General features: G+C 38.0%; 2 protein-coding genes across 2 annotated transcripts; one reads left to right on the top strand and one right to left on the bottom strand.

Moving 5' to 3' along the window:
- Window positions 1–2,203: 2,203 nt before the first annotated feature.
- On the top strand, window positions 2,204–10,555 carry LOC103929858 (DDT domain-containing protein PTM). The gene is made up of 10 exons (XM_009339119.3): window positions 2,204–2,427; window positions 2,583–3,560; window positions 3,808–4,485; window positions 4,734–5,871; window positions 6,807–7,092; window positions 7,230–7,354; window positions 7,736–8,202; window positions 8,296–8,324; window positions 8,515–9,000; window positions 9,147–10,555. Exons 2-10 carry the CDS (start codon window positions 2,740–2,742, stop codon window positions 10,079–10,081), a joined length of 4,965 nt encoding a protein of 1,654 aa, XP_009337394.2. The 5' UTR covers window positions 2,204–2,427; window positions 2,583–2,739; the 3' UTR covers window positions 10,082–10,555.
- Window positions 10,556–11,355: 800 nt separating this feature from the next.
- On the bottom strand, window positions 11,356–24,391 carry LOC103929857 (AP-2 complex subunit alpha-1). The gene is made up of 27 exons (XM_009339118.3): window positions 24,133–24,391; window positions 21,220–21,351; window positions 20,526–20,651; window positions 20,139–20,201; window positions 19,964–20,061; window positions 19,657–19,864; window positions 18,893–18,964; window positions 18,718–18,810; window positions 18,012–18,113; window positions 17,720–17,817; window positions 17,463–17,544; window positions 17,266–17,354; window positions 16,283–16,388; window positions 16,137–16,202; window positions 15,261–15,367; window positions 15,063–15,167; window positions 14,742–14,862; window positions 14,445–14,627; window positions 14,065–14,301; window positions 13,670–13,750; window positions 13,376–13,540; window positions 13,184–13,270; window positions 12,963–13,088; window positions 12,421–12,501; window positions 12,266–12,337; window positions 12,015–12,094; window positions 11,356–11,937 (listed from the first exon to the last, which is right to left on the bottom strand). The coding sequence occupies exons 1-27, from the start codon at window positions 24,262–24,264 to the stop codon at window positions 11,787–11,789; spliced, it is 3,063 nt and encodes a 1,020-aa protein (XP_009337393.2). The 5' UTR covers window positions 24,265–24,391; the 3' UTR covers window positions 11,356–11,786.
- Between the last annotated feature and the right edge of the window lie 2,515 nt (window positions 24,392–26,906).

Below are 26,906 nucleotides of genomic sequence, written 5' to 3'. Positions count from 1 at the left end.
ACTTTGGTAGTTGATACCCTGACGGCATACGCAAGCTATCAATACTCTTGGTGTATGCTTTGAGTATAGCAGTGCATCTCGCGAAGTGATTCCCACTTGTGCTCTGACGGTGTTGGCAATCATGTCCTGAAGCTGCTGGATGGAAAGAGATCCCATGAGTGCCATTGCTTGGTCTGGCTCCGGCTTCTTTACGTCTTTCTCCACCAAAGGCTCATCTTCGTCAGTTTCTCTTTTTAGTGGATCAACCTTCGGGTCGCGGTCAACATTTTCGTCATGTTGCGCCTTCAATCAGTTGATAAGTGCGGTAATTTGCAAGTCTTTCTCCATTGCGGTCCTTGTGAGCCTTGCAATTACTTCACTCATTTGAACCAGTTGTTCTTCAATAGAGGTAATGCTAATGGTCATGACTTGTGCAATCAATAGGCACGACTTTACTTCTGATATCCAGGGTGCTGACGAAGAACCCCATTGGCCATTTTGGGATATCATCTTGTGCGCCTCAATAGCATGCTTTAGTGCCCCCAGCAAGGTCAGGTTGATGACGGACTCGCGCCTTTGATGCTCCCCTTGCTCGCTTAGCGATACTAACTTTGAAGCGACATGTTGAGAAGTGGTTGTGGTGCCAATGGATTCTCCATTCGTGGCAAAAATGCTCAAGCTTCTTCCCTTGGTGGTTGCAAGAATGGCTTGTCCCTTGCTTGATGCCATTGATTTTGGAGGTGTGCTTTGGTTTTCTTGAACGGAGAAAGAGATGAGAGGTAGAAATTGTCCTACTGGGTGTGCCAAATTTGTAAACACGAAAATTCCTAATGACGAACAAGACAAGAACACGTGTACAAAATATATTTTTTGTATTAATGATTTTGGGGTTACAATCTCTTTGTAATTTGGTCCTCTGATTCGATCTCCGTAAGATGTTGGTTTGTTGACGTGTTGTTGATCCAAGGGCTATCGAGACTTGATCTTGGATGAACAGTTGGAAGTTTCTTCAAAGGTCGTCAGGGCTTGATCTTGAAAAACATGGATAAACAGATCTTCAAGGGCTTTTGAGCTTGATCTTGAAGTTGTTGATCCAAAGGGCCGTTGGGGCTTGATCTTAGGATGAACAGGTGGGAGTTGCTTTAAGACCCTTCAGGGCTTGATCTTTGAATAATGGTTGTGCAGATGTCTTCAAGGGCTTTTGGGGTTGATCTTGAAGAAAAATGATGAACGGATCTTCAAGGGCTTTTGGGCTTGATCTTGAAGAACGGTTGGATGTGTGGATTTGTTGATGTTGTTGATCCAAAGAACTGTTGGGGCTTGATCTTAGGATGAACGGATGATGAACGATGAACACTTTCTTCAAGGGCCGTCGGGGCTTGATCTTAAGTTGGTGGAAGTTCTTCAAGGGTCGTCCGGATTTGATCTTGAAAGAGGATTTGATGAAGAACGAAGAGAGCTTTCTTGATCCTTCGGGATTTGCTTAAGAGCTTTACAGTTTCAAAGCTTCAATGCTTCAAAGTTTTGGTGTGAAATCCATTTATTCCCAAAATGAATGCCTTGGCTTCCTATTTATAGAATTCCAAAACTTGATTTTTGGATTTAAATAATCAGATGAAATAAATCATTTCTGCCAGGTGTTGACACATGTCCTGTTTGATTACTTTTCTGATTTATTTCAATTTTTTCGTTGAGTCACACGCTACGTGTAAAATTTATGTGACACGTGAGCGTTGAAATTTTAATTATTGGTCAACATTCATTTCACCGAAATTTCGATATCTACAGACACATTCAAAATTCTACAACTTATATAACTCCTTTAAAATTTTGATTAAATACCCTCAGTTCTATAAATTCTTATAAAAAATTTCAACATTCCAACAGCCCCTAGTCTAAAATGACAAAATGCTAGCCCATTGTGAGAGGTCTTAGCCTCACAATGAGCTAGCAATAATGTGTCCAGGTTCGTGTTTAGTGAGAATCGAATATAAGAAATTTCACTTACAAATAAAAAGAAATATTTCTCTTAGACTGTAGTACCAAGTGACCAAATGCTATAAACTATAAGAAAATGTCCTAAATGGAAAAATGGATCTCACGTTTGTTATAAAAAAAAAGTGGGCCCGCAGAGTATCACAGAGCCGCAGCACAAAAAAAAAAAAAAAAAAAAAAAAAACCTGCCGATGCTTATTTGTTTCAATTTTGGTAAACATGCGTCGCCCGAGTTCAATCTGGCGACTCGTGAAGAAACTGAGTTCCGAGTCATGGATATCCCGCACGCGTGACAATTTAACTCGGGCAGGGATAAGGGGGGAGAGGCAGTTGTTTTCTCCCAATAGGGCTTCTCTCTCTCTCTCTCTCTATTCCCTCTCTCTGTGACGCTCTCTCTTTCTCTCGCAAAGCTCCCAGAGGCGTCTCTAATGGCGGTTATCAAACCCTAGCTAGGTACCGCAGTTGCACATATATATTTATTCCCTTTCTCAATCAGAAGCACAAAAAAAATAGCACAATTTTTTGAATCTGAATGCTATTTTTATTGGAATTTAGTTCGAACAATTTTAGATTCACTTCTCGATTGTTTTTGTATTTTGGTACGACAGGATCTGCCCGAAGCCACCTGGATTTTGCAGCATTTTAGATGAAGTATTATCCATATCTTACTGCTTAGGGATAGGGGAGGGGCTTTAATTTTGGGTAAAAAGCTTAGGGTTTTTGTGGCGGCTTGATTTCCGGTTGGAATCCAATCGGATTGGCTAAATGGACAATCCGGTAGTTAAAAAAAGGGGTCGCCCTAGGAAGCGTAAAGCGGAGGATGAAAAGGACCGGAAATCGGGTCCTGAAGCTAAGAAACGGGTTGTTGAGACAAGGTCGATTGTGTTGGTGGGTAGATATGTGTTGAAAGACTTCGGGAGGAGTGGGGTTTTTCTTGGGAGAGTTGTGTATTACAATGCCGGGTTGTACAGAGTTAATTACGAAGATGGCGATTGCGAGGACTTGGAGAGTGGCGAGATTCGTGGCATCCTTGTTCGTGATGATGATCTTGACACTGGTTTGAGCGTTAGGAGGAAGAAGTTAGATGATTTGGTGTTGAAATTGAGTAGGGAAACTGCAGCTGGGTTGGATAAGAATGTGACAAAATCAGCCCATGAGGTGGATAGGATTGATTCACCTGCATTGGGTGAGTTGAGTGGTGGAGTAAAGATCAAAAGTGATGAGATTCAAATTGAAGGTGGTGATGATTCGTCTAGTGATTCGAGTGAGTATGCAGAGGATAAGGATATGGGTTTTGGTGATGAGCCACTGTCTGTCCCACCGCCACAGTTGCCGCCTTCTTCAGGAACCATAGGCGTGCCAGAGCAATATGTTTCACATCTTTTCTCCGTGTATGGTTTCTTGCGATCATTTAGCATCTCCCTGTTCTTGAACCCATTTACATTGGATGATTTTGTGGGTTCGCTTAATTGCATTGCTCCAAACACACTGTTGGATGCAATTCATGTTGCTTTACTGCGTGCCTTGCGGGGTCATCTTGAAACACTCTCATCTGATGGCTCAGAGGTAGCACAAAAGTGTTTGAGGTACATATACATACAACTCTCAGTGCATTAGATGATTGGATCTTTTACAATATCATTATATTGAAGGAGCCATATTAGCTTCAAGTGCATACAGCATATGGTGTTAACCGAGTTTCCCTTCTTGTACTATGTTTTACAAACAGAAAAATAATTGCAGTAAATTATTATTGTATATAGATATATCTGATGTTTGTATTTACCATTCCATTACTAAACTTTTAGGATTATGTTTACAATTTATTTGCAGGTGCATTGATTGGAACTTGATTGATACATTGACTTGGCCTGTTTACTTGGTCCAGTATTTGACAATTATGGGATATGCAAAAGGACCTGAGTGGAAAGGCTTTTATAATGAGGTTATGGACAAGGAGTATTATCTATTATCAGTTGGTAGAAAGTTAATTATTTTGCAAATCCTTTGCGATGATGTCTTAGATGCTAAGGATCTGAGAGATGAATTAGACATGCGCGAAGAATCAGAAGTTGGAATAGATTGTGATGCAGAAGTGACTAATCCTCTTGTAAGTGGGCCAAGAAGAGTCCATCCGAGATATTCCAAAACTTCTGCCTGGAAGGACAGAGAAGAGGTGGAAATTAATCGGGCATCTGGTAATGCAAATTCATTTAGTTCCAAAGGTGTGAAAGAGGATGTGGATGATGTAGATCGTAACTCTGATGAATGTCGGCTTTGTGGTATGGATGGAACCTTGCTTTGCTGTGATGGGTGTCCTTCTGCTTATCACACAAGGTGTATAGGTGTTATGAAATTGTCTATACCGGAAGGGTCCTGGTATTGTCCTGAGTGCACAATTAATAAGATTGGACCAACAATTACAATGGGAACATCCGTTAAAGGAGCACAAATATTTGGCATCGATTCCTACGAGCACATCTTCATGGGTACTTGCAACCACTTACTGGTGTATGTTATCAACATCTTTGGTTTTTAGTTCCCCCATTGTTGTGTTTGCTATGTATTTTAATTACTGATGAACCCTTTTTTCCAAAAAAAATCATTCTTATTGGTTTGTGGACATGCCTCCATCTCTGCCGCAGACTTTGATTTTTTTCTTTAGTTCTGTCTGTATGTCTTGCTCTTAATGTCTAGTCATTCATTTGGAATGTCATTCAACCTATCCGGTTTTTAATCTCCTGGCATGATTTTTGCAGGCTCAAGGCAACTATCAACACAGAACCATGTATTAGATATTACAATCAGAATAACATTCCAAAAGCCCTTAAAGTTTTACATTCATCTGGCCAACATACAGCTTTATACTCAGAGGTCTGCAAGGCAATTTTACAATATTGGAGTATCCCAGAAAGTGTCTTCTCTCTTCCACAAGCGACTGAAACAGAAATTCCATTGGAAAATACAAAGGAAGGTGCAAAATCTTCTATGCAGTCACTTCCTTTGCCTGGCAAGGAAAATCATACAGTTACAGCTCCGATTAAGGCTGAGAATCATGTGACTAGTGTAAGTGAAACCAACTTAGGTTACATGGCAGCTTCATCTCTCAATGCCTCTGATAAGATTCAAGTTGACCTTCCTAATTCTCAGAGCAATGGGGTCAGTACACCACAGGAGCGCCGGCCTTTGATTATCAAGATACGTACAAGGCAGAAAATGGAATTCTCTGTGCCAACTGCTACTGGTACCCAGCTGGCTGATCCATCTCATCTGACCCACCAAATCTCAGTTGCAATACCTCGTAGTACATGCACCTCAGGGAACATCAACAACTGTCACAATGAGCATGCATGCATGGGGGCTTTTTATAAACCTCAGGCATACATAAATTACTATATGCACGGGGAGTTTGCTGCATCTGCTGCTTCCAAACTTGCTGCAATATCATCAGAAGAAACTCGAGTCTCAGATAGTCATGCTTTAGGCAATCCCAGGAAAGCTGCATCTGCAAACATTTCATTGCAAACAAAAGCCTTCTCATTAACAGCCTCACGTTTCTTTTGGCCAAGTTCTGAAAAGAAGCTTGTGGAGGTTCCAAGGGAGAGGTGTGGTTGGTGTCTTTCTTGTAAGGCTTCAGTTTCAAGCAAGAGAGGATGTATGCTAAATCATGCTGCTTTGAGTGCCACCAAAGGTACTATGAAGACCCTTGCCAGCCTGCATCCTATAAAGAATGGGGAGGGGAATATTGTAAGCATTGCAACATATGTATTGTACATGGAGGAGAGTTTACGTGGCCTCGTAACTGGACCATTTGTCAATGAAAATTATAGAAACCAGTGGCGCAAACAAATTTATCAAGGATCAACTTTCAGTGCAATAAAAGCGCTATTGCTTGAAGTAAGTTTTTAATATCCTAGTGTCTGGTTTTTTTGTGTAGATTTTAATTGGTCCAGTACTTTTCTACTAGGCAGTAGCGGTTAGTGAAAGGGGCCTTAGTTTCTATCCTCCATGAGCTTCACCACATGAAACCCAATGGTACTGTTTATGATATGCCCCTCATCATTAGCTTCTTATGTCAATTACTGACAAGTGACGCCTAAAATGAATTTGGATAGATTAAATGGACTACTGAAATCAGAGGACCAATTTTAAATGACTTAATTGGAAAATTTGTTGCAGGATTATAGGGACAATTATTTCCATTTATGTCTAACTTTTGCGACCTGGTTTGAGTTTCAATCTGAACTTTTAAGTTCAGTAGATATACTGAAAGCATGAGATTTTGAAATTCTTACTAATTGGCAATTATGCAATTAACTTTGAAGAAGTTTGCCAATTAAATTTTCAATTTCATTGATCATTTTCATTCGTTTGGTCATATATAAGATTTTTTTTCTTTTTTACCTGGCCAGTAAGGATTAGAGAGATGTGAGAGAGACCAATGCCAGCCAAGTTATACAAATTTAGTAGGAATCAGTGCAATACAAGTGCAATCACTTTACTATTCTAGCATTTGTGAAAACGTTTTAGTTATGCTGCTGAATCTGCACCGGAAGATTTTAGTGAAATAAGCCTCTTGTATTTTTCTACTACTTTGGTTGCAGTATAGTGCCTACTTCTGCTTTTTGTTAGTTTTTTTAAACAATATTTATAGCAACAGTGTGTGTGTATGTGTTACTCAAAGTTCCATAAGATGCCTGGGTAGGTTCTCCCCTAAATTGCGACCTGTGGTTTATTAGCCTTATAATCCTATAAATGGGTGAATTATTTTGTGATATATATTTTCATGTCTATGTATATGTTCTGATGGATGATCCGTCTCTTATCTGCAGCTTGAGGCAAATATACGAACCATTGCTCTGTCTGGGGAGTGGATAAAGCTTGTGGATGATTGGTTGGTTGATTCATCCATGATTCAAAGTCCAACTTGCTCTGTTGGTACAACACAAAAACGCGGACCAAACAGAAGGGGCAGGAAGCAGAATGCAATTCATGATGATAAAGATGATGATTGCCATGACCAGAGTTTTGTCTGGTGGCTAGGTGGGAAGCTATCAAAGCTTATATTTCAGAGAGCAATTTTATCTCGTTCTTTGGTTAAAAAAGCAGCTCGCCAAGGTAACTTCTGTCTTTGTCTTTCTGCAAAACTATCTGTTTTTCCCCGTATGATATCTTTGAACTATTGAAGGTTTTCATTTCCAGCGCTGTTGGGAGGGGTAGGGATGTGTACTAATGGGTTTTTTGTGGTCCACTAGGTGGTTGGAAGAAAATTTCTGGTATATCTTATGCTGATGGTTCTGAGATTCCTAAAAGAAGCAGACAATCAGTATGGAGGGCTGCAGTTGAAATGAGTAAGAATGCACCACAGCTTGCGCTTCAGGTTTGTTATTAACTTGCAAATACCTAAATTCCTTGCTCTGTTCACCCCTCTCACTTTCTTTATATATCTCTTGGCCTGGCCGCATATTAAGGGCTCGTTTGGATGTGCTTTTAAAATGACTGAAAGCACTTTTAGAAAAAATGATTTTGGGTTCCAAAAGCACTTGAAGTGCTTTCTACAAGAATCGCCAGTTATGTACTTCTTCCAGGAAGCATTTTAAGTGCTTTTTCAGCATTTACTTTCATCTTTACTAAAGATTGGTTATAAAAACATTTTCATCAAAAGCGCTTTTAGTCATTGTAAAAGCACATCCAAACAAGATATAAGTTACCTTATGAGGTATGTTGTTGATAAGAAATTTCAACTGTAATATTTCCCCAGGTCAGATATTTGGATTGTCACCTGAGATGGAGTGATCTTGTTCGTCCTGAGCAGAACGTCCCTGATGGGAAGGGTGTGGAGACAGAAGCTTCTGTTTTTAGAAATGCAAATATATGTGATAAAAAATTTGTGAAGAACAGTAACATATATGGGGTTGATTTCGGTGGTCAAAAGCATCTGCCTAACCGTGTAATGAAGAGTATCATTGAAATAGAGGAAAGTCAAGATGGATATAACAAGTTTTGGTTTCCTGAACTGCGCATTCCTTTGTATTTGATTAAAGAATATGAAGAAAGGGTGGGCAAAGCTCTTTTGCCATCAGCTGAGCAGCCTTTGAATATGTTCCGCAAGTTACAGAAAGAGCAGTGGAAGGTTCCCCGCAGGGATATATTTTTCTATCTTGTGTGTAAGAGAGATAATCTGGACTTGTGTTCCTGCTCTTCATGTCAACTGAATGTTTTAATGCGGTAATTACTTCATACAATTTATTCTTTTCAATTGTTAAGTTGTCTATACTGCTATGTCAAAAACTGAGTCATCATTTCTCTGTTGTAATTCAGGAATGCAGTCAAGTGCAGTGCCTGTCAAGGTACATTGACGAACCTTCTTTTGGCCTTTACTAGTGCAGTGTTTTAATTAGGAATCTCTTAAAAATGTGAATTATGCATACCAACTTTTTTTAAAATGCACGATTTGCTAACTATATGATCAAATACCAACATCTTAAAGGTGTAAAATTTATTCATCAATGTTTGCAATTTCTTCTTTATTTTTGTCAGGTTATTGTCATGAGGACTGTACCATAAGTTCAACAGTTTCTACAAATGAAGAAGTTGAGTTTTTGATCACTTGCAAGCAGTGCTACCATGCAAAGGCTCTCATTAAAAATGAAAACTTGAAGGAGTCTCCAACTAGTCCTTTGCACTTGCAAATGCAGGAATATCGAACTCCCATGACAGTCACCAGTGTTGCAAGGCCTAAAAACTACAATCAACCAGTAACACATGTCAGAGGGCAGGGGACTCGTTCTGAGAAGAAACAGGCAACTTCAGACTCTGCTTTGGCAGCAAAAAATCGTCACGGCATTCGTTCCTGGGGTATTATATGGAAGAAGAAGGGGGGCCCGGAAACTGACACTGATTTCCGGCTTAATAATATACTTCTTGCAGATGGTTCAGAAGTGCATGGGTTGTATCCTGTTTGCCACCTGTGCCATATGGCATATCAGTCAGATCTGATGTATATATGCTGCGAAACTTGCAAAAGTAAGTGTGCTCCCACAAGTGGAATTTTTGGCACTCTCTCTTCTCTCTCTCTCTCTCTCTCTCTCTCTCTCTCTCTCTCTCTCTCTCTCATACCACCTCTGTTTGTGTGTGTGTGTCTAAGATTGATTGTGTTTGTGGTGATGCAGATTGGTACCATGCTGAAGCTGTTGAGCTTGACGAGTCAAAGATTTCTGAAGTGGCTGGTTTCAAGTGTTGCAAGTGTCGGAGGATAAAATCACCTGTGTGTCCTTACACTGATCCTACAAACATAAAGACGCAAGAGAACAAGAAGGTTCACACTAGGCGTCCAAAGCAAGAAACAGTTGGAGAAGACTCTGATTCTGCAACCTTTTCCATATCTGATTCTAAAGTCTGCGAACCTGCTACTCCAATATTTCCCATGGAGGAAGTGCCCATGCAGGATGGTGATCCTCTTCTCTTTTCTCTTGCTAAAGTCGAGTTAGTTACAGAGTACGATTCAGAAGTTAATGCTCAATGGAATACTGCTGAGCCGGGGCCGAGGAAATTACCAGTGAGGAGGGGTATTAAGCGTGAAGAGGATGTAGATGGCTTTCATGAGAGTAACATATCTCATCCTGGAATATCTACACATGGTGAAACGAATTACCTGTCAAATTCTATGGACTTCGCACCATCCCATGTTGGATGGGATAACTCCATGAATGGAGTTGAAGGTGAGACGGTGCATGACTATGAAGATCTAAACTACGAGAATATGGAACCGCAAACTGTCTTCACTATCAATGAGTTGCTGGCACCTGATGATGGTGACCAGTTTGATGGATTCCAAGCACTTGTAGACGAATCAGGAAATCTGGAAAACCAATATACAGTTTTCCAGGATGGAGGCCCTGATCAATATAACATGGCTACTTTCAGTGATGAAGTAAAGTCTGCTGTTGAGATGATGCAATGTCAGGTATGTTCACTTCAAGAACCATCACCCAATCTTTCCTGCCAGAACTGTGGGCTATTGATACACAGTGAGTGTTCTCCTTGGATTGAATCATCATTGGCGAATGGAAGCTGGAAGTGTGGCCAGTGCAGAGAGTGGCGGTAGCTGTTTTTGCCATCCTTCTAAGGCTTCAAGCTTTGTTTCGGAGGGAGATCTCCTGGACGAGAAGTTGCAAGGTAATGACTCTTGATGGTTGTTAAATTTTTTGATTTATGAGAAGGCGAGACATCAAATATGGAAATTTCAGTTCTCTTTACTTCCCACCGGCGTTTCTGAGCCTCTAGCACATTCAGTTACATTGAGAAGTTTGGGAAGCTGAATTGTGACTTCCCAATTAAAAAATGGTTGGGCACCTCAATGTTAATTAGTAGGGGGTTTGGAGCTCTACTGTAAAGTGTCCAATTTTTCCGTAACCAGAAAATGGGGAGTTATTGTTTCACTGCCTTCGTATTTTTTGGGTCTGAACAAAGAGTTCAGACGATAAGCAGGTTTTTGGGGCTTATCTGATTGAATTGCTTGTGTAAATGAAATTCAGACCACAATTTTTCATGTTATGAAATCATGTCGTAATGAGGAGTATTTTTTATGTTGTGGAATGTTGCTTGTGCCAATGAGTGACTTCCCGTGCAAGTTATTGTGTTTTTCTGAAATGTAATCCGGTACCTCAAGCGACGCTTAGTATAATAATAAGTGGTGTGAGAACACGAGAGATTTTTCAGTGTGTACGCTAAGTCTATGAGTTTCTATATATTCTGGACTCAAGTCAGGAGCGTAATCCATCCGTGATACTCTTCAACCCGTCAAACATAAACTTTGAATTGTGTCTTCACCGATTTAATGATGCTATTTAGTTTGGACACATTTCCAAAGGGATAGAATCTGTCTACATTTCGGTAAAAGGATTTTCAAGTTCCAAGGAATTGAGCTCGAGTTGCAAGAAATGGATCACTAAAATTAGAAAGGCATGTACGAGAAATTTACAAATGACAACTTCTGAGTATGGTTTTGCTAATCCCCCTCGCATGGCTTTGTAATGCTCATGGAATGAATTTTTAATCCGTCTACGTAATTTTTTGTGATCCATTCTTTGCTAACTTTTGAGGTTCTGGTAATTCAAGTGTTGGTTATGGAATGTGTTGAAAATTCTCACTTTATAAATAGATAAAAACCATTAGGGCTATACAAGGAGTCAATGGAATTCTGGAGATTGTTCATGGATCCTGAGAACTAGAGTTGTAGATTATTCGAGGGATATTATGGCACACGGAAACATTAGGGCAGAATGGCTAATAGGGCGTCACATGGAGGGAATTTATTCCCGCACCCTTTAGTGTAAACATTTTGTACCCAAAGGGGCAACACATATCACACACTGCAGATCAACCCAATAATTTGTATTACTGAGAAGAAAGATTATGGTCATGCATCAACAAACAAATACAAGCTATTACAACTAATCTACTTCATCATGTAACTACAGAAGCCAATCCACTGACAGACACTGGGAAGATCTGTAAAATGTGAAACGAGCAAGATATGTAAAAACACCCTCACCCCAAAACCGCGAAAATTTCTCACGTACGCACAATTGTATTGTACAGAGAAAAAAATCTAAAAACCCCGACCAACCGCCCGTGGAGAGATCCACTCAAACACCTAAGCCGCCCGCACAAATTAGCTCACACCTCAATTCCGTCAGCCCTTGCATCGGGATTTTGTTTGTCCACCTCTTCAACTTTGCGCGGGAGAGGCCACTGGGCAGGTTGTATAAATCAGATTTACGATTGTATAATGAACAAATCCTCACACATCACAGCAGGCCGGCCAGCATAGCCCCGGGATCTGTTAATGCTGCAACCGGGCTGGTTGGTTGAGCTACCGGAGGTGCTGGCAGCACTGGTCCAGGTGCATGAGGGGCTGGAGGCATGAAAACTAATTGTTCCTTGATGAACTCCTTCAACCTGCACATCATTCGGAGGTCAGAGGATTCTATCTTCCAACTTCCAAGTCAGAAAATTTTAAGGTTAACAATACATACTCAAGCGTTAATGTAGGGTCCCCTGAAGCAACTGTCATACGCAACTGTGTTCTGTCTGCTGGATCTGTTTCTATTCTAACCTGAGGAGAGTAAAACAAGCTAAAGAATCAGCGGCCTGTTGCAATTCTAAAGAATCATTTTCAAGAAACATATTGTTATCTATAATAATAAACCGACAATTGGGGGTTCGGCTGTGCCGTAATACCACCAATTAAAGTCTGAAGTCCTGGAAACAAACATATAGCTCTTACCAAGCAAAGCATGGCCCGTGTATTTTCTGAGTAAAATGTTGTACTTGCAACAAGATTATTTGGATTTGGATCCTAAAATAAAGAATACATTAGTGACCACCTTAAATAACTGGCAGACTTGCAAGGAAAATTTAAAACATAAGAAGGGAACTTACAAGCGCTGGACAAACCATCAACCGGAAACTGTTAAGTAGATTCGCCATTTCTACAAGTGGCATTGGTTTGACACCTCTAACCTGCATTGTTTACTGGACAATATCACCACATGCCAAATACAGAAGCTAGCCAATGTATAACAATTTAACCTCGACCTGGGGTTAGCAATAAGCTGCTTGAACAATGCTAAAACTTTACTACAAACTGGTTAGTATGTGTTTATTATTCTGATACGTGTAACACTTAACAGGTTCTAACATCCCGCTTTCCAGTAGATTACAAAATATCAGCACAACCTTCCCATCAGAGTTTGATGGTAATGAAATCGTCAATCAATTTATAGAGGGCACAACTTACACTATACAAGTCTATGAATTATTCCGCAAAAGCTGAATGAAAGAGACTAATAAGCGCTCATGTCATTAGAAATTTACTTTGTCAATGACTCAATATAAATGGTTGTCGATTAGTTTTAACCCATAAAAGGAATTTCTTCTTCAACACAAAAATCACAAATGTGACAAATTCTTAACACACATACCACTTCTTGAAGCTTCAGAGGTGGCCCCGATAGTGATCTCCACTGGGGAAAGAACTCTTCAGTAGACACCGGAATAGGCTGAAGAAATTTACTTAAGACAGATGGGAGGCGAAGTTTGACATTGACCTACAAAAGGGTTACTATCAGTATCTGAAGCCACAAATATGACCTATTTTCTGCTTCATTGCACGATAAAAACACAAGAATTTTAGAGTAAGTACCATATTGTTACCAAACTTGTAGGAAAAGTCAAGAACCGCTACATCCCTGCTAGGTCTGAGATTCACAACTTCAAGCGGGCATTGTACCTACACAACAAAACAAAAAGAAATAGAAATACACAAAGCTAATAAATATGAGAGAGGGAGAAAGATCAACCACCAAAGCTTAATTATAAGGGTAACATTTATTACCTGTGCCCTGGGAGGAATAGTATCCGGTACTAGTGAGAGCTCCATTTTCAAATGAGAGGGAGGCAATATTATAGCCTGAACTGACACAAGTGGTGAAGTATTTTTGTTTCCCAAGAAAAGAACAAGAAATCCTTGATGTAGCCGCCACTCGGATTTAACTCCAATCTGGAATAACATCACAAGAATGTCAATATAAGCCTAATAAGGCCTTGCTGAATTTTCATTATCTCAAAGAAAAAATGGAAACTATCACATCCATAAACAAGAAAATATGGTTATAATTTGGGGGAAAACCTGAATATTAGGATCTTCGTATAGAACACCACTATCTTTCAAGCAGAGAGCATGAAATCTTTCAGCAATATTTCCTATTGGCTGCATTTAAGAATTATAAAATTTGTTAACACATATTAGAAAATAAGTATAACTGAACAAAAAAAAAAAAAAAAAACAAACAAAGGCAAACACATATATCTAATAGTTAGCATATTAAGCTACTCAAAAAACACCATTACTTCTAAAAACAGAAAATACCAATTAACCAGTATAAAGCATCAATATGATTGACAGTCCAATTTAGAGAGCAGAATACACTGCATTTGGAACTCTTTCAGGTTCCACCTACATCTTAGAACTTAGAAGAAATACAGCACCCAGCAATGATTGCATACAACGTCTACAGAAAGTACCTGAACAGAATTTTGCTCCTCGCCAACAGGCACAATTGCTGAAGCATCCACTGCATTTGGATCGCTTCCTAATCCAGGGGTTACAGTCTGCTGCGGCTGACCAGCAGTAGCAGGACGGCCTTCAATAGCCAGGGGACCCAAGAGATCACCAAGGAGATCTGCTGAAGGTGGCTGAGGATCAACTTTACTCAAAGTACCATTTTCCTGAGACAACCCTTGGTCAGTTGAATTGTGATCCTGTGACAATACCCAAACATGCATCAATGTTCAATCAAAATAAGATATAATATTTGTATGTGAAACTACAACATGCATACCCCAAATACACAGAATGAAAGAAAAGATCAGAATCGTTATTGAAAAGAAAATACAATACTAACCGCGTTACTGCTCATGCTGGGCATCTTGACAAGACCGAGCTGGTTGACAGGCGAGGTCCCATTAGCAGGGCGTTGGTCGGTCACAACCAAAGCACTTGATGTTTGCTGCTGGGCCCGCAACTTGATAGCACTTTGTTCTGCTGTATCAACCTCTGTATCTTCAGCCTTCTTGATCAATGCAGACTACATATTAAACAAAAAAAAAAATTATATTAAGAGTTTGTTTCAATAATTTCCAAGAATTGATAGTGTTGTGAACTGACCGATCCTCTGAAGGAAAGTGCAAAACAAATGTACCTGCCGCTCAGGAAATTTAGGCATTTCAGCCAAAATATCCACCAGATCTGCACCTCTCCTACTTAAGGCAAGGTATTCAGCAGCTCTTTGTTGTATCTCAACATCAATGCAACTCTCATATCTGAAAGGAAGAAATTGTGAGCTAAAGAAAAACATAAAATTTAATAACAGAAGAGAACCAATTCACGAAAGTAAAGACGCAAATGACAACCCCACTTGTTGAATATTGCATAAGTAAACCAAGCGATAAAGAAAAACACAGAATTTGATTAACAGAAAAGAACCAATTCATGAAAGTAGAAGTACAGAAGACAATCTCACTTGTTGAATATTGACCAGATCTGATTCTGTAGTTCCTGGTCTGGAGGTTGAGTGTGCATAAAGATCTTAGCATATGTTGAAAGAAGAATAGGTATAGTAGATGTCCTGCAAATACATCATACAATCTGTAAGATATATACGGAAATGCTAACTGGATTTAGCAAGAATAAGAAACAGAGAAGTTTAAGTTCCACTTACGTTACAGCAGGAAGCTTCTCATGTATGACGGTAAATAATTCCTTTGGACTGCACCCAGGGCGTCTGGCCAAAAGGTGGCCAAATTCTCCGATGATATATGCACTGACCTGTTGTATGTGTATTCATTCCAAACAAATCAAGAGATTTATTTTATTTAGATGGTTAAATTTGGTCAAAAAATAGGCAAGAGAAAGAATGAACGCTAAAGATTGAGGCAAGTTGAAATTGAAATGATACTCTTGAATATCATACGTGTAAAGATATATTCTGCCCCAAGACTTTAGAATTCACAACCTAGAACCCAAAACCATAGGACTCTTTTTGGAACATATCAACATAATGAGAATCTCCATTAAGAGTGATCTTACAATTCTCGAGCACCTTATCTTTCTATTATTTTTATATAAGACATTCTTTATTTATTACAGAAATATAAGTCCAAAAGGTACAACATCAGTGGGATAAGTAGTGACCTTACTTACTACCTATTGGAAGCAAGGCATATGACATCATGCCAATGAAATCTCTAAAGAAACTAATAGCAAAGCCAATTCTAACCTCCTTATGTTATGTAAGCTAATAAACAATCATGCTCTACATATGGATCATGGGCTCTAATGAAATCATTTAATGGCAACGGATCTCTCTCTCTCTCTCTCTCTCTCTCTCTCTCTCTCTCATGCCAGAAAATATTCTTTTCCTATCCTATACTCTGGATTTGGGCCATCGATCATGTTGATTTTGGCCAGAATGTCAATGTGGCATTTTGTCAACACAAGTCTTACAAGAGAACATGCTACATAATCCAGCATACAATAATCTCTTTCAGATTAAATTAAAGCTTGTATGGAAAATCAAATCATAGTCTACACGCACCTTAACCATAGTCTCATGTATAGCAGGTTTGTCAAGATACTCCCTAGCTTTTGCTGCTGCATAAGGCTGATCAAATGCATACCATGTCAGTAATAGTTACTAAAATGAACGTATCCATCAATTAAATTGCACCAAAGCACTCTAACCTGTAAGTCTTCGTTATTTGTAACAAATTGCACAACACGAAACCATATATCGTCACTAACAAAATCTCCAGCCTTGTCAATTAATTGAAGAATCACATCTACATACCTGTACAACATCATTATGCAAAAAATTGATAAAGGTTTAATTCCCATAATACATTATTACTTCAAGAGTCCACAAATAACAAAAGAGATGCACAGAATGATCCAGAAGAATAGAACTAAATAACAGAATTCCACACAGTTAATTCCCTCACAGACAAAACCACCCAATCAAAAAATTGACTGAAACTAACTTTTCAAACATATGCATGTGCACGCGCGAGTGAGCATGTGTAAATAAACTCAATAAACCCTTACCCTAACTAATCCGAGTAGCTAAGTAGAATACAGCGTAGGACAGAAATAGAGAAGCTAGGTAAATTGATCTGTTTTCACCATTCAGTCACACTCACATCTTTGGTAAATTTTGTACTAGACCTTGATGAAAATAGTAAATGTAGTTTCAAAGTAAAATGTCACATAATGAGCCACAGATATGTCAAACCAAAAACGGAAATAGAAAATACAGGCAGAACAAAAACAAGACTAAACATTTTCAAAAGGTCATGAAAAATCACCTCTCTTATAACGGCAACCTACATATATCATGTATCCTTATAAGCAAAACATGTGTATAATTTAAAACAAGAGTCACTACACACGTTATGAACCTCACGCTTCTCTGTCACTTCGTCTATTATTCCCTACGTATCCAACTATCCATTCATTTTCTCTTTGTTTTTCACTGTTAGTTGTCTACCAGGTTCTACATCACATTGGCTATTTTAGTAATTTTATCCCCCACTACAGTTGCTTAACAACTCAGAATCATAGGCCTGTTTTCAGATTTCTTCAAGCGCGTATATGTCCAATATCATATTTCTTTCAGAGGAGGACCATGTTTTTCAAAAGAATTGGAATAAAATAAGATCGACTCTTACCAAGAAAGATCAGGGGCAAACTTTTCTGCAAGAATGGCAGCCTTAAGAGACAATTCTTCACGCATGGCAAAATCGGCTGTGCTAAGATACTGAATGCAGATGAAATTCAGAGAAAATAAATGTGTGCTAACATGAACAAGAGACAATCTACCAAAATCCTGTAAAACCAACTCGAACACACCCAGCATTTGATGTACCTGCAATAATTCTTCGACTATATCCTTTGCATTTGAAACATCACACATACCATAAAGCAAGTCAAGAGCACGCCTACGTATACTGAGCATATAATTCAATGTCAGTAAGCAAAAATGGTTTAAGATATAGAAAAAGGAAGCACTAAAATAAGAGCAAGTACAATAAGAAAAACAAACAAATGCTGTTTTTTATAGAAAAACAAATTCCAGATATCTAACATGTTCAGCAAGTAACCAAACAGTCAAACAGTTGTAACCTGATGTCTGGATCCTTCAATGAGGTGATGATCTGAGCCTGATGCCTCTTGATGATATCTTGCACATCAGTAACCATTAACATGCGGGTCATATTTTCCTACACAAGCAATGTGACTTTAAATCATACACATATCCAGCAGTAACATGTTTACTCTTCTAAGCTATAGTCACAGTTTCCTTTGTTTTCTTCAGTCAAGGTTTGCATTAAAATGAATGAAAAAATATGTTATTTATCAATTGATAACTTTGTTTAATAAGGATTATGAAACCATAAGTGTTTTCACCACTTACCAAACCAAGATATCGGATATTTGGTTCTCGGACAGCAATAAATTTTCCAAGAAGGGCAACACACTGAGACATCATCTCCTTTTCAGCATCAAGATGCATGACCTAAAATTGGGCAATTATAACGCAAAGTACATAAGAATCACTTGCCTTTAAAAAAGAATAGATGAAAAAATTTTGTGTTTATGTGCTCTGGAGAAAAGAAAACAGAGTTCCAGAGACAGCTAGCAAAGAAAATTTTCCAAACTTATTTAATTACAAGTGTCACAATCTTGGATGACTGCACAAACCCAAATTTATAAACATTTAAAAAATATTGATTAACCTTCAAAGAAGTGGGCAGGAGGAAAAATCCAGAGGATACCACTTTCACTTAAACAACCTAGTCATTTTTACAAAATTATAAGGGAAACTGTTCATATGATTCCACGCATGTCTGCAAAATGTATATGCTTTATATATGTATGGCTGTACACACAGAGACCATATTTTGTTGCTTTCACTCACAGCACAAAAACGTGATTTTAGTGGAAATCATGCCAAAGCAACCAGAAGAAATACAGGAATTACTAAGGTATTAAAAATGGTCAGCCACATAGGTGTACTTATATGCAAGTACAACTTCTGCACACATCAATTAAAAGGAAATTCTCAATAAATGGTGCCTAAATACCGAAATCATACATAAAAAGTACTGCAGAAAGCTTACTAGAGCGAGGGCTTCAAAGAGAACAGCATGTGATGCATTGTTCTTATTAACATTTTTCACAACATCAGTACCCATCAAAATCCGCTGTAAGACCTGAAATCAACAGTACAACGTTTTATAGATGCAAAAAAATATACCACCACAATTGATAATAAGTTCTTGACAGAAAATGAACCTCAAATAATGATCTTCTGGTATTTGGATCTTCGACGGTCGGAAAATACTGAAGAGCCCTCATTGTCTTGACCTGTCCTAACAAAAAAATTTATAAGTCTAACACAAAGTCGTTTACATGCACCAAATGCTACAAACTACAGAATGCATTACATTCCAGCTCACCATTTCACCCCTGCACTGCCTAAGCCAAGCCTTATGGGCTGTAGTGACTATCCAAGAAAGTTAAATGATAAAGACTCAGCCTTAGTAAGTCATCCAGGCACAGCAAGAAAATGAAGATATTATCAAGGCTCTCAGTGCTGGCCAATGCCACTTAAAGATAACTCAACCTTGTCGAAGTTTTGAACCCCAGAAAAAGCCTTTGTGTAGAAAACTACATTTAAATCCAAAGAGGAAAAAATGGTGCCACATCTGCCAAATTTTTCTTTGATTAGAATGCTCTATAAGCTTAAGCTAATAAAGTTATAAGGCTGGTTGAGTTATAATCTATGTAGCAAGGGTGCTGGGTATATGGTACTCTGACCCATGCAAGAATAAAATGACAATGTCCACTTTAATTGGTGGAAGCTTCAAAAACAAGTGAAGAAAATGGCACAGAAAATAGACAAAGCAGATGTAGCTGCAATTGTTTTAATAAAATAGATTTGACAGGATGAAACTATTTCATAGGGAAAAAGGATAGGTGGCTGATTTTATATGATATCCGGTATATGCAAAGAAGACTGACAAATAAAACAAAACAAAAATGTATATATTACGAACCTGAAGCCAAGGAGATGGGATCCCATAGTAGGTGTACTCTTGTGGAATATCCTGGTTCCTAGCTAGTCGTTCTAATATTTTAACACATTTTGGAAGAGAACTCCAGTAAGCATCATAGTGGTTTGATACAAGGGCAACAAGAAGGCTCATAGATGATGTTAAAACACCAAGATCACGTTCATCTAAAAGTTGTGCCATCCGGTCAGCCCTAAAACAATTAGAAAGGGAGAAAACCCATCAAATAAGCACAGAAGGCAATAGTATTGGGAATAAATCCTGTAGTGAAGAAAATCATATGTTCACATACCAGCCATCTACATTGACAACATCAGGATTTTTTCTATACAAGCGCAATAGACATAGTGCAGCTTTTTTTCTCACAAGTGGTCTGTAGCTGCTAGAAATCTGAATAAAAAACACTTCGTCAACAGAATCATTTTCTATTAATCTCAACCAAGCATAAAAAATCCATTGCCCCTTACAAGTAACTTTTGAACATCAGGTGCTAATGACTCCGCAAATTCTCGCCCACCAATATTCCCAACCTACAGAGTAGAATACACATGAAACATTGACTGGTACATTAGGGACACAAGAATAATAAGACAAACAAAAGACAGCATGGAAGCAACAGGTTCAGGAAAAAAAAAAAAAAAAAAAGCTTATCCAAACAAATATTCAAGATATCCCAGGTATATCAAACCACAATATTACTCAACAAAACTTATTTAATATTGACATAACATAAAATCATATAATTATGGAAGACAAACAGAAGATAAGATCATATCTCATCATTATAACTTACAATTTCAAAACAAGGTTAAATACTATGTTTTGAACACCTAACAGAATTTCTATGGCCATACCATAGTCAATGCCAAACATTGGAAAGTCTCATTCCGACCAATGATGTCATTGCGCACAGTATTTATCGCTAATCTCAGAAAATCATGGTTCTCATTGAGCAAGCATGCTGTTACAATGTACCCAACCTGCAATTAATGTTCACACAATTGAAAGTCAATTAGAGTGTGAAATCAACTTTTTTTTAACATAAAGCAATATAATAGAATTATATCTTTAGCTTACTATCATTGAAAATAATCACATGAGAAGAAAATTGTGCTTTTTTAAGTTTCTATTTATAAAAAAAATGTATGCAAAAGAAAAGAAACATATATAAAAAAATAAAAATAAAAATAAATAAAAAATAAAAAAAACTGTATTCTTGTAAGTATAAAACTGGATGCAGGAGTTCAGGTCAGCTGGTGAACTTTGAGCAGCGTCGTGTTCACAAAGTTAACCCACTTGGTGTTCATAAAGTTAACCCAAAAATTCATACCACCTCCAATTCATATACCAGATCTACTTGGTATCTGAATGACAAATGGTGACCCTGAGATGTACATGTCAATCACTATTTCCATTGGTTGATATACAAGAAGAAAATGAAGAGGATGTGTTTACTTCCTAGACTTGCAAGCTATATTTCCATACATGCAAGGAAAGTGGAAAAGTAGTGCTAGTCATTTTCTGGTTGATATGAAAAGAATGTATCACCTGCTTTTCTGGATACTTAGGCGCAGATATTAGAGAAACTGCTTCCATGTGCCCAAAATCCACATCGTAGCCCAGCATATAAATGTAAAGCATTTTCCAGACATATTTCTTCTTTTCATAAGGTGTTAAACCCTGTTGATAGAATTAAAGAGAATTTTCATTAACCAGTCACCCTTTTTGTAGCTAAATAGTGTGAGCAAGCAGTAAAAAATGAGATACAGTATTGAGTAATAAAGCGTAAGAAAATTTTCATAAGGAAATAGACCTCCACCAATTAAGAAAAAGGAAAAGGAAAGATTGTGTAAGATACTAAGTTACAGTATTGATCTATGTCCACAGAATCTAACCAAAGCGAGGACCTTATGTTGCAAGATAACTAATGTCAAAATCATTAATGAGAGAGACAGAGAAGGCAAAAGAGAACAATGTATTTGCTATTTTTTTTAGAATAATATTGAATTAAAATATAAAAAGGTACAAATCAGAGCACAAGATAATTAATGTCAAATCTCATGATCATTGACAAGAGAAGTATAGTTTGGCACAATTTTATAAGAAACAAGAGTAAATAAAATGAAAAAAAGTACAATGCAGAGGACAAGATATCCACCATATACAGATCCGAAAATCCAACAAACTTGTACAAAAAAAAATTTAAAAACAGCACTAATCCACCTAAATAACAGCAACCGTCTGAGCCAGAGAAAATCTCATAAGAAAAAAACTCCCCAAAACTCTGAAGAAACCAAACCCCATAACAGTACCCAAAAAAGCAAACTTAATCTTCAGCTCCTCTTCCCCAAAAGTATCAAACATCCTCCTATGTCCTCCAACCAAATTACCCAAAACACAGTCATCACACTGTTCAAACATCCTCCTATATCCTCCAACCAAATTACCCAAAACAGTCATCGCACAACATCTCCCTTAATCCTTACTCTTCTTCCTCCCACCAAAAACGCATGCCATTGACAAAATAAGGGTGTACAGGGAGCTAGAACAGCATCACCAATAATAGCTAACAGAAATCGTCAACAAGGCAGTACAAAATACTTGTGCCCAAACACACAATAATAACGTTTGATTGACACCATAGAGAAAGCACCAGAAGATGGAAAAATGTTTCAAATTTTCATGAGCTCAAAAATGACTCAATATAATTACACCAAACCTAAAATCCACAGGTGATACATCAGTCTAGGGTAAGTTGAAAATATGTAGAGAAATTAATTGCTTGTTGACCCAACAAAAATACTAATCCTACCAGGCTAGTTCAATCACTTGGGTGGTGGTGTCAAATAACATATAACGTGAATGTGCAGAAATATTAGAAAAGGACAACAACAAATCACCACCGCTTCAACCATAGTCAATATCGAACCAGGATTTTGAATATAGTAAACAACCCAATAAGAAGAAATAAGACAGTAAATGCCCCCACTATCATATCACCCATATAAAAAAGAATAACAGATAAATTAACCTACCTGACTTTGGTGATGCAAGTGAACTTCAATAGAATCTAAGACAAGATACTATATAGAAAGGAAGAATGAAGATCAGGGATTGTATTATGGAAGAAGACGTGGACACATGACACTTTCTACGAGTAGACAATCATATTCCCTAAAATTAAATATTAAAAAATGGTAGCCCATGTACAGCGGTAACCTTGTCCAATACCAACCCCATGGTGCCTCACATTTCTTTGAACCTTTGGGTCTGACAACATACAGACAACATTTTACCTTCAACACAGGAAAGATTAAGTTTTAATAAAAATATTTATATTTCCGACTTAATACAAATATACCTAGCTTCTGGCATACCCCTTCTAAGGAAAAATGTCTACAATGAAACATCCATTTACCATGATAGTAGTTTAAAGATGACGGTGACGTTTACCTACTTTTAAACCCCTTATATTTGCCGACAGGTAAAAGATTTAGTCAGCCATGAAGTTCAGTTCAATGGATACAAACAATTCATGTTCTAATCACAGAAGTACCAAAATGTGATTACGAACTGAATCTTAAATTCAGCATAAGAGCTAGGTATATGTTATTGAATGGATGAATTTCAATCCAACTTGAAATTTTCAAAATGGATGCTGTGCGACCTCTAGAACTGCAAATAATAGAATTAAAATGAGGGAACACTGACACGTTTTAGGTGAAGGAATGCCACCAAACATCAAGAGTATCCCATGTGTTCTCCAATCTCCCTAGGCACAGACTAGAGTTCACCTCCCATCTTATTCCCTCTCCTAACAAGAACTCAGTTCAATATTTCAAAAACTATCAGATAGCAATACATAACTAGGTGAACATTAACTAAAAATTCATCAGGTTTAATGATATTCATCTAAATGCAAAGCAAGTGAAGGCAAACGCCTCTGGGTATTTCATGCGTATCATTTGAAGCCCATCAACATGCAGTACAAAATTTAAATTTGTAAATAAGCTTGAAAGTCATTTCTATTGCTCCTCCCGTATAACCAGTCCACAACAAAGCCATTTCTAAATAAGCTTGAAAGTCAAAAAGAGAAAGGCTGATGCCACCAAATTCTTAGCAACGGCGACAATCGTAAAAACTATGTATCCTTTATTTTGGAATTCGAAATCAACCTCAAGCTCACTTCACCATTTCCGTTCCACAAACCCAAAATTGCAAAATTTGAGTTTCCTACCCAAAATTGCAAAATTTAAGCTTTCCCTTCATTCCTCAGACTTTCCCAGCAGCCAAACAAACACCCAGAAAAAAACTAAATCCCTAATTCAAGCAATGAACCAAGTCCACCACGGCCTGGATCAAAAACTTCACTCATCCCCCCAATCCCCAAACTTTAACAAGAACGAATTCGCAACGCAACAACACATTCGAAAAGCGAAAACCCTAAACCTAATGACAAACCTTTTCGTTTTTGAAGCGTGTACGGACATTCCCAAGCTCCTTATCGACCCGAAGCCTCTCCTGCTCTTTGTTCTGGCAATTCCGAACGTCGCTGATGAAAACAGAGAGGCCTCGCATGCCTGACAACGCCATGGCTGCTCAGATCCAGCCCTAGCGATACGCGCACAGAGAAAGAGCCACCACTCCTGAGCTCCCCCAAACCCCACCGAGATTCTTCTGGGTCCTGAGTTGGATCTAAGGAGCAGCAGAAATTGAACACTGTTGGGGAAGATCAGCAGCTTCTCCAATTGCAAAATCGGAAAAATGGGTTTGATCTGAATTGCATAGGCTGGTTTTCTAGAGAGAGAAGGAAGGTGGACTGAGAGGAAATTTCAGAAAAGCCGTCTGTGAGTGCTGGAGGGAGACGACTTTTATTCAATGTTGCCCGATTGAAATCATTTCAATTTCCACCTAATACTTCCATCTTCTTTCTTCATTTTTCCTTTTTTATTTTCTCAGACAGACAGGCATATTATTTATGCAGTTACTTGACTAATTTATTCAATTTTTTCGTTTATTTTTTTATTTTTGTTATTTTTATTAGAAGAACAACTGCTAGCAAGTATCATTATCCACCATTTCTAAATCCAGAAAAGTTATGGAGAATTTCATTCTGTTCGTGGACACAATCAAGTAGACTCGCTAATTCAGAGTATCGAATTCGAAACCTTCCATATTTTTCTTTTTTTGAGACGTAATCCGCGTCCTTATCACTGGGTCACTTGATGTCGTTTTTCTTTTATTTAGTAGAGCAATATCATTAGTGAGTTAAATAATTAATTAATTATTAAATATAAGAAGAATGGAGGGAGATCGAAACACCAACAATGTATCTAGAGATGATTATTTTTCGCTAATGCGGTATTTGCATCCAAATTATTTTTTACTTATTTCATCCAAATTCATGTTTTTGTTCCATGAAACATTAATATTATCAAATTTTGAAATGTGGGTCTATTTTTAGTTGCTTTTTTACTCTTGCTAAATGCCCAATTATTTATGTGATTGGTTGTAGGGGCAAATTTCAATTTTTATGGGTAATACATATTTATTTCAAATCTGACATGAATGGGATGGGTTTGTCAATTTTGGATTTAAGAAAAGGATTTATGATCTGCCAGCAGCATTGCTCAAAATTTAATTGCATTGACACTTAGGACTACAGTTTAATGATATTTTTATTTATTTATATGTTCAGAGGTCTTGAATTTGATTCTCGCTAAAAGTAAATTTGAATCACATTACTGTTAACCCATTGTAAAATTTAGCACACTCTCTTACTATAGATAATATTGTTTGTTAAAAAAAAAAATTTAAAAAAAAACACACTAACTAACATTCTTACGGATAAGTCTTTGCATCCATCAATTTTCATAAATTAATTTTCCGTTTTCTCTGCTGGTATTGCTTAAAAGGTGACCTGGTTTTTAATTTGAGGTTTTTGCTCATTTACTCTTTAAATTTGTAGATTATTACACTTATTTTCCTAAATTTTTAATTTAGCCAATTATCCCCTAAACTTATATAAATAGTTCATTTTTTCCTCAGTTGCAGATATTCAAAATTTTCATCTATTAGTTCGTTTATGTTTAACACGTAGACAACATGCGAGCCACTTAAAAAGGTAAATTTTGCCTCTCACTAAAACCCACCACCGCGAACCAATTCTACTTTCCCTTAAACTCATATAGGTCTAATAGCAACAACTCATCTAAAGTACAACAAAGTGACATTCAAGTGTTGTCCACATGACGAATAAAAATTGGATGAAATGTTGAGTAATCTAACAACATGGAAGTAATTGGCTATTTATAAATATCAAGGGTTAATTGGTCGAAATAAAAGTTCACAATAAAATTGACAGTGACTAACATTTTCAAGAAGTAAATTGGCTAAAAATTGGTTAAGTGAGACTCGTCTAAAAATGTTAAATTAAAACTAAGCACATAAACGGTCATCACAATTAGGTTAAGTGAGACTCTAGTTCAGTTCTTATCCGACAATATAAAATGATCAGTCATTTTGTCACATCCCCGCCCTGGCCCTCACTACATCTCGGGCTTGACTCCACCGTAGCACGATATTGTCCGCTTTGGGCCCCGACCACGCCCTCACGGTTTTGTTTCTGGGAACTCACACTAGAACTTCCCAGTGGGTCACCCATCCTGGGATTGCTCTCGTGCGAACTCGCTTTACTTCGGAGTTCCTACGAAACCTAAAGCCAGTGAGCTCCCAAAAGGCCTCGCGCTAGGTAGAGATGGGGAATATACATATAAGGTTTACAGGATCCGCTCCCATGGGCAATGTGGGATGTCACAATCTACCCCCTTTAGGGGCCTAACGTCCTCATCAGCACACACGCGGCCAGGGTTAGGCTCTTATACCAAATTGTCACATCTCGGCCCAGGCCCCACCACATCCCGGGCTCGACTCCACCGTAGCATGATATTGTTCACTTTGGGCCCCGACCATGCCCTCACGGTTTTGTTTCTGGGAACTCACACGAGAACTTCCCAGTGGGTCGCCCATCCTGAGATTGCTCTCAGGCGAACTCGCTTAACTTCGGAGTTCCTACGGAACCCAAAACCAGTGAGCTCCCAAAAGGTCTCATGTTAGGTAGATATGGGAATATACATATAAGGCTTACATGATCCACTCCTTTGGGTAATGTGGGATGTCACACATTTAGTCCAACTCAGTACTAAATGCCTGACAATTTAGTCAGTACTATTTGA

Source organism: the organism of the source record quoted next, unplaced genomic scaffold, assembly GCF_019419815.1.
Source record: "Pyrus x bretschneideri cultivar Hongxiangsu unplaced genomic scaffold, Pyrus_bretschneideri_v1 Contig29, whole genome shotgun sequence".
NCBI classification, from domain to species: Eukaryota; Viridiplantae; Streptophyta; class Magnoliopsida; order Rosales; family Rosaceae; genus Pyrus; species Pyrus x bretschneideri.
The sequence above is the reverse complement of the archived record's forward strand: the minus strand, read 5'-3'. Positions and strand labels throughout refer to the sequence as shown.

What these genes read in the sequence shown, in the direction of transcription:
- LOC103929858 (XM_009339119.3), top strand. Translation starts at nt 2,740, where the DNA reads ATGGACAATCCGGTAGTTAAAAAAAGGGGTCGCCCTAGGAAGCGTAAA. An exon ending in CAACTGAATGTTTTAATGCG is followed by an intron (nt 8,203 to 8,295) that starts GTAATTACTTCA and finishes GTTGTAATTCAG; the next exon opens with GAATGCAGTCAAGTGCAGTG. An exon ending in CAAGTGCAGTGCCTGTCAAG is followed by an intron (nt 8,325 to 8,514) that starts GTACATTGACGA and finishes TATTTTTGTCAG; the next exon opens with GTTATTGTCATGAGGACTGT.
- LOC103929857 (XM_009339118.3), bottom strand. Translation starts at nt 24,264, where the DNA reads ATGGCGTTGTCAGGCATGCGAGGCCTCTCTGTTTTCATCAGCGACGTT. An exon ending in CACGCTTCAAAAACGAAAAG is followed by an intron (nt 21,352 to 24,132) that starts GTTTGTCATTAG and finishes TTCTATCAACAG; the next exon opens with GGTTTAACACCTTATGAAAA. An exon ending in CCAGAAGATCATTATTTGAG is followed by an intron (nt 18,811 to 18,892) that starts GTTCATTTTCTG and finishes TGTTGATTTCAG; the next exon opens with GTCTTACAGCGGATTTTGAT.